General features: G+C 42.6%; 2 protein-coding genes across 3 annotated transcripts in view; one reads left to right on the plus strand and one right to left on the minus strand.

Moving 5' to 3' along the window:
• Positions 1–19,261, plus strand: part of Rept (RuvB-like helicase 2 rept) — a 36,801-nt gene that overhangs the window by 2,721 nt on the left and 14,819 nt on the right. Inside the window, exon 8 of one of the 2 annotated variants that reach the window (XM_076422333.1) lies at positions 7–73. The exons of the other annotated variant lie outside the window; for it this stretch is intronic. The gene's annotated coding sequence lies outside the window, so the exon portion shown is untranslated. Of the gene's footprint in view, positions 1–6; positions 74–19,261 lie in introns of those variants that run through there. 2 annotated transcript variants of the gene reach the window in all.
• Positions 17–12,722, minus strand: LOC143208181 (uncharacterized). The gene is made up of 3 exons (XM_076422342.1): positions 12,480–12,722; positions 517–648; positions 17–445 (listed from the first exon to the last, which is right to left on the minus strand). The coding sequence occupies exons 1-3, from the start codon at positions 12,586–12,588 to the stop codon at positions 417–419; spliced, it is 270 nt and encodes an 89-aa protein (XP_076278457.1). The 5' UTR covers positions 12,589–12,722; the 3' UTR covers positions 17–416.

The raw sequence follows: 19,261 nt of genomic DNA on the forward strand, positions 1-19,261 counted from the left end.
TTCCAGACGAATGCGATTTCGAGAACGATGCTATATATTTCGAATTAAATACAATGAAAACTTAACAGAATAACTCGCCTGCATCCCAATGATTATAGTTCGCTAATTTATAACGTTACAGTCGCTGAACGATTAGCGCGACTGTGCTCGTAATTAATCGACGTTGATCGGATAACAGAGAGGTATATGTAAAGGAGTTTTTGGTGTATAGTTTGCCGGTAACACACTCGACTTTCGAAGAAAATCCGTACTGCATTCTCTCTCTCTCTCTCTCACACACACACACACATTCTTTCATTCGTGCATCACACAGCGTAACGCTAATAAATTTACAACAACGTCTCGTCCATGATAGGTCTTCGCTGACGGAAGAGCTATTCGTTGTTTGATTTGCGCGCGTTCTGTCCTCTTCAATTTTACGTTTTCTTTTCCTGCCCCTTTTTATCTGGAAATGAGAACGTTGCATGAAACAATTCAGCTTGAATTTTCAAAATACTCAACTCGTTTTCGACTTACTAGTGATCAGTTTCACGGGACCCTCCGGCTTGAACGAGGATTGAGCTTTCTTATCTTTAGAGTGAACTCCTAGGTTGTATACGACCTTGTAAACCGGAAGAGGTATCACCGTAGACGAGACTGGCACCATTACTGAAACACAGATAATTTTCGATGTTAATATGGACAGAAAATGTTTCAAGCATCGTAAAACAATGGACCGAGCACGATGCTTTCCGCGTAGAAAGAAAACACGATTCGAAACGAAAAGGTATATCGCGGTCTATCGAATGATCACCCGCGCGCCAGAATTAACGAGAAATATTTGCTTATCGCTCTTAATCGAATATCGATTCATTAAACAGATGACGTCGACGTCCGCTGATTGTTTAATTATTGGCTCTTGATGGGCCGTTGCAGTCCGATGAAAATCGGGTCGCGTTCCCAGAGTCTCTCTCTGTCCCTTCCGCTCTGTTATTTCGTCCCGATGTTTCGATTCAATCGACGAGATTCCACGGATAACGATTCACCGGTCGCGAGACTGCCACTTTGTAACCGAAACACATCGATAGAAATACCACGACTACTGTTCCCGTCGATCCCCGATGAATAAAAGAGTACTAGATTTCGTGTTTGCAGTTTCACACGCGAGTCAAACGATATTTGATCCGTCGTCGCTGTGCTTGTATTCTTTCGAATCGGGTATATGATCTGTGTGCGGCGCGGTGTTAATATTTTCGTGTTCGTTAACGAAGCCATATGAAAACTTATCAATGTACCGCGTAACCCACGTTGATAATCTTTCAGCGGTGGTCAGGCACTATTCGACTTGTGCAGTTTTTCAACTTACGCGGAAAGCGCTGGAACGAATTAACCGTGTAAGGGGGTAGACTCCTTTTTCCAGGATTGCAAGGGTGCGGGATTTGCCTTCTCCTTCCTCGATAATACAAACACGGGGTTTTTCAGTAGTCAAAAACGCTAGATAAATCTAGGGCGCTATCTCCCTCAAAAGTCCTATTTTTTTCGTTTACGAGACGTAATTTGCATTATTTGGAAGGATACAACTGCGCATGTAGCTATTTTCATGCTGCTAGATTTCATCTAGCGTTTTTGACTACTGAAATCCCCGTGTTTCTATTATCGAGAAATGAGAAGGCGCATTCCGCACCCTTGCAATCCTGGAAAGGATATTTCGGTCTCGCGCGGATCTTATTTACATTAGCGTCTTCGTATTCATTCCAGGGATTCTAACCGAAACCCGGTTAACCAAGGAAGGTTACTGTAACCCATGCTATCCTCGAGAGAACGGTTCTCAAATCTTAGAGAGAGCGGGTTACTATTAAATAGAGATTCACGGAATATAACCCGAATCGTAAAGTATTTATAGTTAACATAAATAAACAGGTTCAGGTAATAATCATGAAGCCTAATATATCGCTAATCGACACTGAACACAATCTGAACTATAAATGTTTTCAACACAACGTGTGAAATAAGAATGGGAAATATGGGAATAGACGGGCAACCCATAACAATAGAAAATCGAAAAACAGTTGATCAATCTTTCCGCCGTTTCGCTTTTTTCCGTTCCGCGTCAAACAATTGCCAATCGACGCTCCAACAACGATACCACAATACCAGGTATTCTTGGCTCATTATTGCCTTATTATATATATATATACGTTCTTTCAGACACGCACAACATTCATACTCTTCATAATTACCTAAAATACAAATTTCTTTATCAATAATAAGTTGTCTCCATATTATTTAAAATCGATTTGTGGATAATTTCAACTGATTGGCACGAAAGCATAATTATAAATAAGAAAAGAAGTTAAAACTTCGTACTCAAAACCCGCTCTTAGTGTGGGTTACAGTGTTTCATGGGTTATTGAGAACCGAATCCGATTCGGGATAGGTTTTTGATCCCTGATTCATTCATATGTGCCCGCGCGGTTGAACAATCAAAAACAAAAATCGCGCGGTTTCCGCCATGTCTGAACGGGCTCTTATAACTTATAACCTCCTGATGTGCGCAGAAACTGCTATTTCGCAGGGTCGCACACCCCCGACAGAGACCGTTCGATTACAGAGATCGAGCGTCTGTCCTTTTATAAAACAAAGTGTCATTCTAATGAAAATTGGCATTGGGAATGTCTTATTATACCTTGAAGTAATTCGTTCAACGATCGAATTCACGATTTCAATTGAAATGCCTCCACGTCGCACCGAACATACAGTAACGAGAATGTTGAAACAGTCTTCCTACGTCAGTCTTTTAATTTTTAACATTTATAATTACACACGAGCTGGACTATCAACGTTGAACGATCTTTGTTTAACCAGCGAAATTGTTTGATGTCGTTATCGTTGCACGCGTGCTGCAGCTCCGTCGGGGAAATATTCGATGTTTAAAAAGGTTCCCGCCGCGCGGACCGCGCGCACGCGAGGCGACGCGTTCGACATGCAGATGCACGGAATCGGGAACAGTTGATTTGAACGGTTCGGTTGGCACGCGATACGCTGCACCGGTTGCGTAATGTTGCGTCGGAAACGCGTGAACAGGGAAGCTGCCGTGGATATCGCGAATTAATTTTCGCTCTGTGGTTGGAGTGCAAACGCACACCAGGCTGGTAAACACGGAATTAAAAGACTGTTTAAAAACCATGCTTATATTAAAATGCACTAAAAAGCAGAAAATAATTTTTTTAGGCATTGGTGACTATAAATAAAATCGTGGAGCGCTAAACTATATTGTCGCAATCTTCGTGGGCGCTCCATGCTTTTATTTATAGCCACTAATGCCTAAAAAAATTATTTTCTCCTTTTTAGTGCATTTTAATATAAGCGTGGTTAAAAAAAAAAATTTCATATATTTTTTTATTTTCTACTTTTTAGATTTTTGTAAATGGAACGCAAGATATAGTAATACTGGTATGAAATAGTAAGATATGGAAATACGCGAAATAGAATGGGGGGATGACTCCCGAGAGACGACGTCTCTTGATGGAGTCCGAAATTGTCCGAAATGGAACTGAATGAACGGGACACCACACTGACCGAGTTCTTTCGGTGCGAAATGGGTCAGTGGAGTAGGGAGCGCTGGCGCGCGGAGTGGGGATCGCTGAACGCGATGACGTACTGCCGAGCATCGTTAAATTTGGTTTTTAATATTGCATTTTCATCCAGTTCTGAGCTATGTTTAAAGTTACAAGTCTCTAGCGCATCGGGAAGTGATTTAAAATTCGATTACAAGATTTGACGTAAACAATGACAACTCGGCAAGCTAATATAAGCGTGGTAATAAGAAGGTAACGAATGGAAAATTTCCAAAGATTTCGTAGGAATGCGTAACGCTCGTACAAATTTCATTAAAATTGATGAATTTTAATGTTGTAATCGCAGTACACAGAACGACGGTTAAATACGTCACGCGAGGCCGTGGTGTTCACCGAGGAATTATCCTCGCTGGAAAATCGAAAGGTCGAGGCTTGTGCACGTTTCCGAACGCGCTGACATTCCGTCAACTGGAATGTCCCTTCGAAACACTATCGAGAGTTGGTATTTACTCGGATTAATTATCATACCGGCTGGCAAATCGGGCAACCAACGCGACGCACCCTGGAATGTACACTGCTGGCCAAGAGTTTCCAATCGCTCGCCAATTCTAACCGATACTTCGGTCTAACATGCTTCCCGCATAAAATGTTTGTAATGCTTTTGCTAACTTCTAATTAGAGGAAATCCCATTTCCTGTCTTTTCCTTTCAGAAAATCGAGAATAAAATAATAGGATGAAGTCTTCTACAGTGTTTACTGTCCTGTATTTACAGACTGACAAATTCCTTTTATCCTTTATTAAATAGAGAGACTCTATGTGTGAAAATGCTGTTCGAACTTCGTACATGGTGTAACAAAGCTAACTTTGGAAAAATATGTGCCACGTATTAATTATTACACGGATTGAGACCGGATTCGTTTGCTACACGTGAAATAGGGATCTCTACTATGTATGTACACGTGTGTACGTGTACGCTATCAGTTGAGAAGCTCCGAAAAACATTGTTTGCAACGAGAGCGACTCGAAACCGTTGCTGCGTATCGACGAGCGATCGCGACTGGTATTTTGCAAAGCAGAAAGGGTGCTCGTAAGAATTGACACGAGTATCAGTCGGGCGTCGTTGCGTTCCCGTGTCGCGGCGAGTCAAGCAACACGAGTAAATCCTTTCGAATCGCATACTCGCGTGCACGACTGCACTTTGTGCAACAACACTTTGCTGCAACCGTCCCCGCGGCATCTGTCTCGTTCTCCCCTTCTTTTTTCTTCTACCGTGCCTCCCCACATCGGCCAGGATTCGCAACGACAGAACCAAGGACAACCCCGCCCTCGAACTTCTTCCGTTTATATCCTCCGGTGGACCGTTTTCGCGTGGGCGTCCTCCCAACGATTTACGGATTCGCTTTTCCGGATCCCGAGCATCGCGGTCGAACAACAGATTAAAGCAGAAGTTATGGACGGACAAAGTTGCAGAGCCCAGTCGGACGGGTTCAACCTCCGGCTGGCGAACCTGAGAATTATGAATGGGCTCTGCCACCTAGAATTGCAACTACGGTATGTACCAGTATCGCGACATCGATCGACTCTAATAATACCGTCGCACGGATTGCCACGGCGGATTTGCCCGAAATCGTCCGCGTTATTAGCGGACTTTTATTTTTAAGGGGTTTATGGCGAAAATAGAGTGCAATTTCAACACTCCTCTCGCTACTTTCAAAAAACCATTCAAAATAGAAATAAATTCCAACTTTTATTTTGCATAAAGATCTACAATCTGGTATAATCAGCATTTCCGATTCTCAGCTAAATCATGGACACTAACCTAGCGAGCTCTAAAAATGACATCATAGAATTTATACAGAATTTCTGTGATTCTTATTATAATATGGGTAGAACCATTTCCAGTAAAAGCGTCATTATAATTTCAATAATTGTAAAATAAAACACTAGAAACTGGTCATTACACCGGCGCACCGTGTGTAGAGTATTTGGGCGTTCGGGAAGAAAGTCACAATTCTTAATTCTTTCGGACTTTCTTCCATTGGACAACACACTGTGCGACCTTTTGGGCGTACGATTTAATTTCGCTTGAACGATGAAAAGTGATTTGATTTCGTCACTTGTAGCAATAGATTTATCTCGTTCGTGATATTAAAAATTACAAATGGTGAAGGGTGCCTATCTTCTCTGGACCGAGATCGGTAATGGGAGAATGTTATCGTCTGAATAGCGGCTAATTATGATTAATGGGAACCGGCTACACCGCCTACGACGAGGTTAATCTACCTTTCGTATTCTTCGCCGGAATTTGAATACCTGGCGCGCTTGCATTACCGATAATCAAGCCACTCGATGTTATTAAGAAGCCGATAACTCGATACCGCTAATGACCCAGTAGCTCTGACGTTACCAGTGACCCGATAACTCAATTTTCTTCACAAACTAATCGTTCTTGGAGGCCTCGCAACGGTCCAAGGTTTCCACTTCGATGCATCCGAAACGTATTCTTTCTATCAGTGTCTTGTTAACGATCGTCGCCAGACCACTTCGATTTCGAACCAGTCTAGAATATTAATGGTCATTCGCAGGAAAATTAGTTACCGAGCAATCTCGAGGCTGCTGTCGCCGATAGACGTTGTCGCACAGTGATTTAATTTGCGATTCTATATCTTGTTTATCTTTTACTTGTGTGTAGGTAATCAAGAAAAGTTGGATTCAAGCCAGTTAACGTTGAACGACTGGCATTCCAACTTTTAGGAAACTAAGAAAAATGTAGCAGTTTCCAAAGATTTTCCGATCCTGAAAAGAAAGAGGGAGCAAGAGCAGCTAGTTGTCGAGTCGAGGCTACGATATTCGTTCGGAATAACAGCCTCGCTATAATCGAAGCCCACGCTGTGCGCGCGAACTGACGTCATGTTCCCGTTATTCCCACCTGTCAAACGTCGCCTCAAGGAAATTTGGACGATCCGAGATCGCCCTTTATTTGGTGAAGCACGTCTGAGTCTTCGTCATGGTGGCGCTACTGCTTGCAGCGTCCAGTCAGCGCAAAAACCGCTGGGTCCAAATCGTTTTCTACGTGATCGTGAACGATTCAATCCCGAAATAAAAAGCTGGAGGAACTGGAGAACGATCTGTAATTTTTATTGCGACAATGGAGTCCGATTTTTCGGTTCATTATGTTTCTAGTTGCGGAAGTTTTCGATAGAATTATGTTTTACGATTAGGGCACCTAGGTAAGTAAAGTACCAAGAAAAACAAGTAACAATTCGATTTCGTATTACAGAAGTATACAGGGTGTCCAAAAATTCCTTCAACAGCCGGAAGTGGGAGGTTCCTGAGATCATTTGAAGTAATATTTTCCTTTGCAAAAATGTTATCCGCGGCTTTGTTTAGGAGTTATTAACGAAAAACCACGGACCAATCAGAGCGCGACCTAGGCGCGAGTTGGCACAGTAGTCATGGCGCGTCAACTGTCTATTGGCCGACTGTGCCAACTGCGTCTAGGTCGCGCTCTGATTGGTCCGTGGTTTTTCGTTAATAACTCCTAAACAAAGCCGCGTATAACATTTTTGCAAAGGAAAATATTGCTTCAAATGATCTCAGGAACCTCTCATTTCCGGCTGTTGAAGGAATTTTGGGACACCCTGTATATGCTCTATAGAAGTAACGGATTTTCAATTTTACAGAAAATTGATTTGGTTCGATTCGTTTTACGGGAAATAAGGAGGATTTCTTAGTCGCATCCGTAGGAAGTACGTCACGGTACGGTAATATGACCGGAGTGTCCGGTAACTAGGGCAGGGAAACTTGGTTATCAGAAATTTCTTGCGCCCAGATCGAAATTTAGTTAATATCTCTCTTACTTTTTAACAAAATCGTGCGGGAAAAAGGTTGACAATCGTTTATCACAAATTAGGTAAAGGCACCAGTATTGACCTCGTATCAATAGTTGATCATTTTTCAGGATTTTGCACTTTTCAGGGCATTTTATTAATGCGTTTTTCCGAAGTCGGTTCAATTTTTTTCTCATAAAACTTTTTAAAGCACAACAGAGACAATGAACAGAGGTGCACACGCGCGGTAACGTGTGAAACTCAAAATTCGATAAATCGACACCACCGACACCACCCCTTTTTCCCTCGTGTATCACTGTAGATTATGCCGGAGTGTTAGTATGCTTGGACAGTGTCGAGCCTGTTTATCGAGGAAAATGTAATTTGATCGCAAATTGTCGGAGGGCCGTTAAAATCGGTTGATTCGATAACGAGTTTATTCCCGTAACCGTGAATGATCATTGCCCCGCAATTACGAGGCAATCGCGACGCGTTAATTAATTAACAATCATAGATGCTATTTCTCTCGTGTGTCGGCATTCACAGTTACGTTTTCAATCGTTATCGATGTACAATCCCGTCCGCGGTCTTCGTACTTACACGAGCGCGGTGTCCGAGTTTGAGGGACTTTATCATAGTAATTCCGATTTTTCTGACAAAGCAAATTGCAAAGCCGATAAGGATTATGAGATTTCCTCGGACCGGAGGCAAACAGTTATATCTAGTGACACAACAGTTATGGCTAGTGCCGGTGACTAATTCTTGCGGAGTACTGGGAGAGTTGTTTAGGACTTGTTTGCCTTGTTACTCTGGAATTGATTTGCAAAAGGGTGAATTTCGAGCGCGAAACCTGTAAGATTTTATGAATTTGATTATTCGACATTTCCCGACACGGATGAAAATTTGTAGAGCGCGTCTCTGTGGTGGATTGATCGCAGTGAAAGTTTTTCTGCGTGGATCCACGCGCGACCAAGACCTCGATCTCACCTCCGGCGAGTCCGGAGAAAGAGAAACTGAAACTTTCGATTCTTTTAAAGACGCTGCTCCTTGCAGCTGATTATCTCGATCAAAGGTTGATAGCAGACGGTGATTTCTGATGAGCAGAATCAAAGAAACACCTTTGGACAGCGTTGCGTCAACGCTGACCCGTTAATCCGAATAATCGAGAGCGCGCTCGTATCCATCCGTTTTCCTTTATTCGCTCGAGCGATCCCCGATTGCGTCATAATGGCATGCACGTGGCAGCACGTTAATTACACAGATGACTCACTTATCTATTAAATAAACAGGCAACCTGCTGAAAATGGTGGCGTCGACGGTATTTATAGATATAGTGCAAAAGCCCGTAATAAGAGCTGAGAGATGTACACTACCGCTCATGGAAGCATGGGCACTTGAAAATTAAGAAAAAAAGAGAACAGAAAATGTTTAGCGCAAGATAATTTCATTCCCAATCAATTTTTCATTTTGTACGTACAAAATTAACGGCTACGCGTGAATAATTAAACAATATTCAAACAGAAATAAATTAGTATCTTTTAAATCTAAATGTTCCTTTCGTCGAAAAATTCAGCTTTGGTATTTATTACAGTTTTCGTTAATTGTGGCATTCGTCGTATTAATCTTTTTATTATTTCGTCCGGTATAGTAATTTATGCCTCTTGTAGGAGTGTCCAGAGCTGGGTTTTGAGAATTGGGGCACTTTTTTCTAACGCGTACAAAAATTTATGTATATACTATACAGGTACTATACAAAATTTATGGCATAATTTAAATGGTATCGAAGGAGGAATATCATAAAAGAATAATTTTTTTTGTCCGGTTATTTTTTCGTATTTTCTTCAAGGTCATCGTTATTTTTTTATCGGGGAAACTATTTTTTTATTCCATCTTGTTAATGACTTAAGCATAATAAATAAGAATGAAAAAAAATAAGTTTTCCCGATAAAAAAATAACGATGACCTTGAAAAACTATGGAAAAATAACCGGACGAAAGAAATTGTTCTTCTATGATATTCCTCCTCCGATACCATTTAAATTATACCATAAATTTTTTTCGTGTCGTTAAAAATAAAGGAGATATTTAGGTGGCCTGCTTTGGCTGAGTCACCCTTATACAGGGTGAATCACGAATCGTGATCAGTAGAGATTACTCTGTTATATTAACTGTCCAATCGAAAATGTTTTTATCAGGTATAGCGTGGTTTCAAGAGAGCCTTCACGTGATTATATACAAATTTTTCCTTTGACCTTCAATTTTTTGCAAATATACATATAATTTGTTTACGTCTATTTGTTAGAGGATTTCAAGGCGAATTCGGAAACGTATCGTAGCATTAAAAAAAATTGCTTTTTCAATTTTCTTTTTACAAAAAATTTGCTATAATTACGTGAAAGCTCTCTTGAAATCATGCTATATACCCGATAAAAATATTTTCGATCGGACAGCTAATAACAGAGTAATCTCTACAGATCACGATTCGTGATTCACGATGTACACTACTTAAGAAACTAAAATATTAGTGACTTATTATTTGGTAAATGAAGGATGCCAATTATTTCAACTTTTTAACAAAGTGTCCATACTTCCATGAGCGGTAGTGTACGTGTATCACGCGACGGGAAAAGAATGCGAGTGAACAATATTTTTACAGCGAGAAATAAGTAGGAGGGGAAAGATAGGAAAAGAGAAAAAGAACAGAAACTGCCTAGATTAATGCTACAGTGCCTTATAAGCTCTGATTCTGCAGCTGGAAGCGGATTCGGAGAATACTCCTGAGAAATTAGCTGTGCGCGATATGCACCTGGTGTCCTAACAATCACGGGCAGCACAGAACATCTAAAACTGTTAGAAAAATCTTCAAAGTACGAAACTTTGTTCCAAAGAAAGTCGAACTTGAAAGAAATTGAATGCGGCGAATGCGTACTCGATCTTTCTCTATGAGATATATATGATGAATCTGGCATCGATTCTCGTTCCTCGTTCTCGAAGCCTGGAAGTCGATCCTTTAAAAAAATTTTATAAAAAAAAATTAAACCGACTTCGAAAAAACGCACTAAGAAGTATAAAATAATTTCCATTTAATTTATGTGAATACACACGAACTTAAATACAATACAATCTTTGCGGAGGCGGCGCAAAAATTAAAAATTTTCCAAATGACAGATGTTGCTGATTTCGTAATTTCCAGTATCGAAAATTTTCAATTTTGCGCCGCTTCCGAAAAGATTGTATTGTATTTAAGTTCGTGTGTATTCACATAAATTAAATGGAAATTATTTTATACTTCTTAGTGCGTTTTTTCGAAGTCGGTTTAATTTTTCTTTATAAAATTATTTTTATTTCACACTCCTTTCACAGTTTTTATCTCTGTCAGCCGTCACATTCCAAATCGTAATTTATAAATATCTGAAAGCCGCAATCGATAACGTTCCTAATATCTAACATTCAGCGGAGTTCACAACGACATCACCACCCTACATTTTCGCAAATAAAATCGTAATTAATAAAAAAATGTAAAATTTTTTTTGCACGGGACCATCCCGAGAACATACTCTACAAGATGCAAAAGGTTTCGTTCCGATTGGTCCATCCATCTCTGGCACATACAAGGCACATACAGATCGAATTGAGTAACCTCCTCCTTTTTCGAAGTCGGTTAAAAAAGAAGCTGGCTCGCTGGTTACCGAGCCACCCCGTATTTTCATTTCGACGAGAAAGCCTCGAGTAAGAGGCAACTCGCGTACACGCCGCGGAAAACTCAGGGAAAACAAGAGGACGCTGGTCCACGATGCATTCGACGGGACACGGGAACCATTGTCTCCCTCCTCGGAACGGGCAAATATAATAAACCGAAAGTAGAACGAGAAAGGGACCGTGAATATAATTGGCTTCGATGGCCATCGCCGCGGTTTGTTGTTATGCGACGCTGAAACATTATGCTAAAACGCTGCGTGGATGGAAAAGACCCGTAAAATCACTTTTCCCACACCCGTCACTCCCGGCTTGGTTACTTAAAACTTGGGACTCTGTGTTGAATTCTAGAAACACTTTCGTGGGTCTCGCATCACGTTGCGTCTCAACACTGTGCCTCGTGAAAAATTGATGCACGCGTTGACACAGTTTCGTATAAGCACCGGAAAAGGAATTTTCCGCGCGCGAGATTGCACGATGTGGAGTCGGGCAGAAAAATAATAAAAGGTATCACGCGACGCGTGGAAATTCGTGCGCAAACGAGAGAGCGCAAGGCGACCGAGTTTCCGTTGAGACGTGCACTTCAGAAGTCGTCGGTCGCGATAATTAAAGAAAAAACGATGGATTTGTCAGAAATGATTCTACACACTTTGCGTCGCCTGTAGCTCTAGCTTCAATTGCACGAAATATGTCAAGTGACATAGCTGACTGAACACATTACCTGCGAATATTTTATAATTCTTCGAAGTCTGTGGATCTATAGTTTTACATCAACTTCAATTCTAAACCAGCAAGTTGGTCAAATTGTTTGGGCGAAATATGAGGCAGTGAAAGATTTTAAAAATTCAAGAACGTTGCATATTTAAATCTAAATTCAAATTCAACTCTCAGCATCCAAATCTATATCGAAATTCAACTTTCAATCAGTGTATTTAAATCTAAATTCAAATTCAACTCTCAGCGTCCAAATCTAAATCGATATTCAACTTTCAATCAGTGTATTTAAATCTAAATTCAAATTCAACTCTCAGCAACCCAATATAAATCGGAGAATTCAACTTTCGATAATTACATATTTAAATTTCAAGAACGTTGTAATATTGCTTTTAATGTAACAAAGTTCATAAAACTATTCATAAAACTTGTTCTAAACGGTAAAAAATTGGCAACCGTTTTCCCTTGAGACAACGAATGAGACGATTTTATTATTAGACTGCGGATCTTAATGCGTTTCTTTATTTTCTACAAATTCGAAATTGTAGGAAAATTTAGAAAATTGAAGATGTCAGTTAAAATCATTGAGGGAAGAGATAACATTCGATTAAGCTTCTGTTTCTTGATCGGCAGTCCAGTTATTCTATAAAGTATGGATTTGCTGATATGTGGATAGACTCACCCGGCTCGAACACGTTGTCGTGATTCCGTTTGTAGATGGTCGGTTTGGCGTGCGCGATCGCGATCGTCGCGACAAACAGGAGCAACAGGATCCTCGCGAATCGAGACATCGTTCGGCAGTGGACAAATCGATTCGTGGATCGTTTTCACACGAGACACGACTGGTCGGAGGAGGGTACTCGTCGCGACAGCGGTTGTCTTGACGATGTTTGGACCGGCACTACGCGCAGCTAAGACCAAAGAGGTGAAAACACTTGCCACGAGTGGGGAAAGCCGTGGATAAACAACGGATTTGCCGCTCTCTGCCGCCTCGGACCTTCGGATATCCAGTGCGGACGCGCGCGAGTCAATATTCCATCTTTTTACACCCCCATTTCTTTTCTCTCAACCTCGAGCCTCGTAAAAATGCTCGCAAAAAATCGTACAATCTTTTGTCGCAATCGGTTATGTCCAGAGTTGGGCAAAAATTCTATTCGAATAAAAATTTCGAATAAAGTGGGCTTAAAACCCACTTTGAAAAACCTTTGGAAAAATAAGATTTTTGCCCAACTCTGGTTGCGTCACACTTGACCATCCTGTTTCCACTTATTCGGTTTGAGTTTCTCTTTTCGAAACACCGAGACACGGCCTCGCAAATTTTTAAATTGGGCGTCTTGTTCAAATTAGTCGGGAGAGATTTTCGGATACGCTTTCTCCGGAGATATATTCTTTTAATCGCTGTTGATGGACTTCTGTGCTTCGTAATCGCAGAGAAATCGTTTGTATTTCTGAGTCTTCTGTAATGTAAATTACAAGGAGAGCTGACCAAGTGAACCTGTCAATTTTGACGGATCTTCTACGTAATATAAAGAATAACGAGGTAGGGCTTGCAAACTATGCTCGCTTGTTCTTTGAAAAACCGGTCAATAGTGCCCTTGAGCCGAATTATATGGCCGATGGGTCATCCGATAGGCCATCAAGAAAAAACATACCGTGCAAAATTTCAACCCTATATGTCAATCGGGAGGGAGGGTAGTCGTAGAGTAAAATCGAAGAATCAGTTTTTCGCCAATTTTCCCTAGTTAATGATGTTTAGAAACTCTGAGACACGTCAAGCACTCGAATACATACTGTGCAATTCGTTTCAGATTTTTAAATTGAGGATTCTGCTTTGTAAGAAATCAGGAACCTGAAAAAATCGAGAAAATCCTCCTGAATGGATTTTCCAAGAATTTATTGGTTGGTTGCCGAGGACCACCCCACGCGCCGCATAAAACGTTTGCAAACGAGGATTTCTTCCGAGGGAGCACCTTGCTCAGTTTTTCTGGCGAATAAAACAACTATCGAGAGTAAGGTGAATCATGTGAACGAACACGAAGACACGCCCACGACACACCGACGCGTCGCGAGGCAAGCACGAGCAGGAGCCGCGAGGCGAAGGAGGGACGAACAGGTAGCCTCGTGGAGAGCGAAGGCGTGCTCCTCGTGGAATCGCGAAGGCGCGTCAAGGATTTCTATTAATCATTGCCGGCGTTCGTCATTTCGCGATCCTCCTCGCGGATTCTTGGCTAACGACCGCGTAACACGAGCAAAACGCGATGTCGCGAAATAAACCCGCTCCTCCTCTCTTCGCCTTCTGCTCTCCTCTTTGGTAAGCTCCTCTTCCTGCAGTTCCACATCTCGCGGAAATTTCACTGTTTCGCAAATAAAAGGACACCGCATAATCGTCGGTCGAATGCGTCCGTCAAGCATGCAATTGATCTGCAATGGCTTACTCTAGCTACGGGAAAATTGCAGCCATAGATTAATGGTGCGAATCCGGTTTCGGTAACCATAGATTGCTCTCGGTTATCAGAATTTCTTTTTCGAGAAAGAAGCGAGTAGGTGAAACGGAAAAATAGTGGAAAACTTAAGGAAATAGATTTCTATTTAATACCAGTTCACGCAAGGATCCACACAGTCTGCTACTAATTAGCCTCGTAAGACTAATTCGAAACGGATGGAAAGGCGTCCGGACAGAGGTGGAAATCCCAGCGAGCACCGCGAAGGATTCCGCAATAGCGGAAACCTGTTCCCACGAGGAAAATTGCGCGGAAAGAAAGCAACGAGCAGAGAAGGGACAGGAAACCTGGCGATGTAGCGTTGATTACGGGAAGGTTCGGCTGGTTCGGGACTCGGGCCGGGCCTACGTCTGTGTCTGTGTATGTGCCTGTGACAGGAACGGCCGAGTCGGCTTGTCGGCTCGACAATGGAAACTGGGTTAAAAAGTGAAAGGATCCCGAGATTGGAGGAGGAACGACACCGTGGCTTCTATTCGGCTCTATTCTAGCCGCTATTCGCGCGGCGACAGCCTCGGCCCGCGGAACCCGAGGCGGTTCCGTCCGTGCCAATCGGTTTTCGATCGAATTTAATTACCAAAAATTCTGTTCCCGCGGGAGCAGACATGTTCAAGGAGACATGTTCGAATATATTTGAACATATTTGACGTTTCGTAACATATTTGAACTCAATTTCATAGTGATTAGTAGATTACGGATCTTTATGTAAAATAGAAATGTTTTGCATGGATTGTGGACAGCAGGAATAAAACAAAAATTGATTTCACCTCTTAACGACTTTGCTGCATTAATCACAACATCGCAACATTCTTAAATTTTAAAAAATCTTTTACTGTTTTATCCCATCCATTATTTTCATAAATGCATAAAGATCCGCAGTCTAGTGATTAGAAATGAATGACGTTACAGAGAACTTCTTCTGAAAACCTTGTTGCATGGAAGGAAACCTTTGTACGAAAAACCGTGCACCATTCAGCTTGCCTGTGCATGGCCGACTGTTTCTACTGGTTCTAGAGATCCGCGCTGCGCGCGCGCGTTCGACGAATTTTCAAAGCGGATTTTCATCACGACAGAGAACGGCTTTGATTCGCCGTTTTCCTTTCGCTTTCCCGTTCGCTCGCTTTCCAACGCAACGGCGCGTATCGACGCGAGGCGACGCGACGCGCGACTCCTGTTACGAGGCCTGTAACTCGTAGATTGCAACGCGAACGAGATTGTTGCGTTTGCAACGGCCAGCCTCTCTCGTTTCTCGCGATCTCAAGATCTTGATTCGAGTGGTTAAGCATGTCGCGTTGCGCCAACGGAAATGAACTGGGCTTATTCCAACGCATTAAACGACTCGGCTCACGATAGAGTTAGTACACTACGCTCGCGAAGTATCCCCTATCCGAATAGTATCTGTCGTTCGCAAACCGCTCGCAAAGAGAAGGCCACCGTATTTATTTGCATACTTTACGCCACGGAATCGCTGAGCAAGTCCGAATAAACATGCATCGAGAAGCGAAGTATGAAGTCGAAACAGATGTTCCCGACGCGTTCGCGACCGTCTAATGGCGTTAACATGCCAATAATTCGTTAACAACATGTACTGCCGGAAGACTCCGAACGACTGGCGACTGTGGGAATAGGAATGTACTTGTTGAGTCGAGAACTTCGGCGCAAGACTCGGTTATCAAACAATCGCATCGATCGGGAAGAAGTGGCACGCGATCAACAGTTTGTTTTATTAGACCGAGTGAAAATCGACCGTGCAAACCGGAGCTACAAAGAGCGACGAAGCCACGCCCACCGCCTCCTCAAACGCCAGTTACTCCTCCCTCTATTTCTTTTTTATTAAATTGGTTCTTCTAGGCTTCACATCGTTTCTGTATTTCTTGCAGAAATTCCTTTGTAGGGCATTTATCTAGCTTCGTCTAAATCGAGAGCCACGGAGCCACGCCCATTTCTTTTTCAAATTGTAATTGCCCCGCCCTATAACTCTTTTAGGCTGATTTTGTTCTGTTAGGATCTTCATCATTTCTGTTTGTGGCATTGACTTGGGTCTGACAAAATTCAGATTCCAATCGTCCCTCTCTCTATTTTTTAAAAATTAATTTATCTATTTCTTATATTAGACAAGGGTACAAATTGCTCTATGAAACACTGACGAGGCTCCGAGAGTAACGAAGCCACGCCTGCACGGGCCACTCTGCATAGAATTACATAGATACAGACATATCGTCTATCGTTTGCTCCGAGCAACTGCGTCCAGGGCAAAGGGTGTTTCACGACAACAGTAAACTAACATATCCGATACAGTAAACTATTCAGAGACTTCCCAAGAAACGAGTAAACATTAAACACGCGAATGGGCTAACCCAATCGATTCGAGGGCGGCGGAGAAAGCCGACGTCTAGGGATCATCGGCCTAATCGCGGACGTTCGGATTCTCTCGGATTCGTCGGATGCTCGGGAACATGCATCATCGGTATTTCTCCGGACGTCCTCGCTCACAGCTATTCGCATCATTCGAGGCGAGGCGAGGCGATGCAGTGCACGGCAGTCCGAGCTACTTTGCGAGTACTTTATTCGAAAGTCAAAGGAGAATTGCACGGAACAATACACGCACGGAACAATGCCGTCACCCAGCGATGAATATTCCGTATTCTCTCCGCCGCGAACTTCCGTGCAACTTTCGCGTGCAAACCTTCCAATTGGAGGGCGGCGCGTTATTCTTCTGGCGTGCACCGGTCGTTTAAGAATTTCGAAAATTCCCGTCGCACGAGCCTTGCGATCCTTTGGAAATATCCGGGTTCTCCTTCGAGTTTTCACCGATCCATTCTTCCGGGGATTCTTAAGGGATCCTCTAACGTGTGATTTCTCGCTTCCGGCGAAGTTTCGCCTTTGGCCCCATTTTCGCGGACGAAAAGCTGTCGCGAAAATTCCGAATCGTTCGGGTGGATTCCGTGACCCGGATGGAACCAGCGATTCGGGCCATCGCGTCGTATCCGCTGGAAATTGCAACGACAATGCTTCGGATAGGTCCGAGGCGGTGGCATGCACGATGACACATCCTGTTCTTGCCACGTATAATCTAGCCGTTTCCTCGTGCCCAGCTTCTGTTCTCTGTTCTCTGTTCTTGTATCGGTCGAAATACACCGGCCGAAATTATTCTATCCTCCCCTCCGTCCCAGCCTGGCCTATGGGGAGACCGTGTCGGCTACCGATCAGACCAGTGTAGCAGTGCACGTGACGGAAGCGGCCAAATGGTTTGTAAAAGCGTGACGTCATGTCAGCAAAAATTACGTCGTGTCTCCTCCGGTAAAACACTTGTCTACAGACAATTACTTATTAATAGTCTGCGGATCTTTATGCATATATGAAAAAAATTGGTTGGGTGAAATATAAAACAGTAAAAGATCGAAAAAATTGAAGAATGTTGGTAATGTTGCTTTCAATATAACAAAATCGTTAAGGGATGCATATCAATGTTTATGTTATTCCTGCTACCCACAATCAATGCAAAACATTTTTATTTCGTTTTGATCGATTTATGTGATTGCATATCATTAGTTTGCCGAGTTCCAATCTCACTTTGCTCTATCAGTATCAATTACGATAGAAAGTTTCAAACGTCCCGATCGTATTCTCCGTGCAGTTTCCCCGATGTCTGATTCATGCGATCGCAGGTTGAAGCGACGCGACGGGTATTCTATGGTAAATTGGTGGTTAGTAGCCGCAACAGTGGCTATCCTCGACCACAGATAACAAGGGAATCCGTCCCAAAGCCAAACTTATCCGGTGGTTCTCTCGGCCCGTCGATCTCTCGATGATCGAGGACGTTGATCGTCGTAGTCGCTCGATGAGGACTCGGTTAAAGGGTTAGTGGAGTAAGAACGGTGTCAGAGCGGCCAGTAGCGGTTACCGGTGGTTTACGATTCCGGGAACCGTAATCCCCCTTTAAGCGAGCGTCACGAGGCGTATACGACGCGATCGAAAAGGACATTTATGGGTCGTGCACCTTTGAAATCCGCCGGTCACACGAAAGCACGCGAAAGCACGCGGGGGATATCACGACGTTGCGTTACGTCGCCTCGGTATACCGGCGTTCTTCATGGATTTTACACGAATGTGCACTCAGTCGAGCACAATGGACACCCGGGCCGGTGACTAAGCCGCGTTTCCGGCATAAGGGAGAGATCTTCCATTCTCGAGCATCCCCTCTTGCTTGTCCTAACCCACCGACAACCGCGTAATTAATGAACGACGACCGACCGAGAATCCTCGGGCCTAATTCGCGCTTCCTTCCGTTCTCGGAATCTCGGTCCCCGCCGATTGACCCACTCCGAATTCCTTCAAATCATTTGATAACACACTAGAACACAATAGTAAGAATAATAATGAAGTATTTGAACGTTTCGAGTTCCCTACGAAGCATGAAGCACTTCACTTAAATTAGATATCTATTTCCCTATTTCCTATATTTTCATTCACACAGAAATTAAGGTAAGTATTTGATCTTTTCAACTCACTTCTCATCAAGACAGTTTTTAACTTCTGATGATACATTTTTCTTTTTTTTTTGTAACTTTAATCGATTTTTTACTAACACGATTGAAATTTTCGGGTTTTTCGAGCGGCTAGTTTGTCGTGAATGCAATGTCATAAAGGGTTATCCAAAATAGACTATAGGAAGTTTTTTAATTATCGGGTATCATGTGTGACAATTATGTGTGAAAGACAATTCGAAGAAATGCTCAATTCTTGAGAACGACGTGGAATTGATGTTGATGGATCATTAACAACACTTTCACGAACAGCAGCAATCTTTTTATTCGAACGAGCTGTTTTTGGTCTGCCAGACTTTGGTTTACCACGAACAGATCTAGTTTCATCAAATTTTTTAACCAAATTTCGAATTGTTTGCTCTGATGGACGATTATGTATGCCAAACAAATCACGTAATTTACGATGGGTATTTTTGATT

The sequence above is a fragment of the Lasioglossum baleicum genome, chromosome 4 (assembly GCF_051020765.1).
Source record: "Lasioglossum baleicum chromosome 4, iyLasBale1, whole genome shotgun sequence".
Lineage (NCBI taxonomy): Eukaryota > Metazoa > Arthropoda > Insecta > Hymenoptera > Halictidae > Lasioglossum > Lasioglossum baleicum.

What these genes read in the sequence shown, in the direction of transcription:
- LOC143208181 (XM_076422342.1), bottom strand. Translation starts at nt 12,588, where the DNA reads ATGTCTCGATTCGCGAGGATCCTGTTGCTCCTGTTTGTCGCGACGATC. An exon ending in CGACAACGTGTTCGAGCCGG is followed by an intron (nt 649 to 12,479) that starts GTGAGTCTATCC and finishes TCTGTGTTTCAG; the next exon opens with TAATGGTGCCAGTCTCGTCT. An exon ending in TCCCGTGAAACTGATCACTA is followed by an intron (nt 446 to 516) that starts GTAAGTCGAAAA and finishes TCTCATTTCCAG; the next exon opens with ATAAAAAGGGGCAGGAAAAG.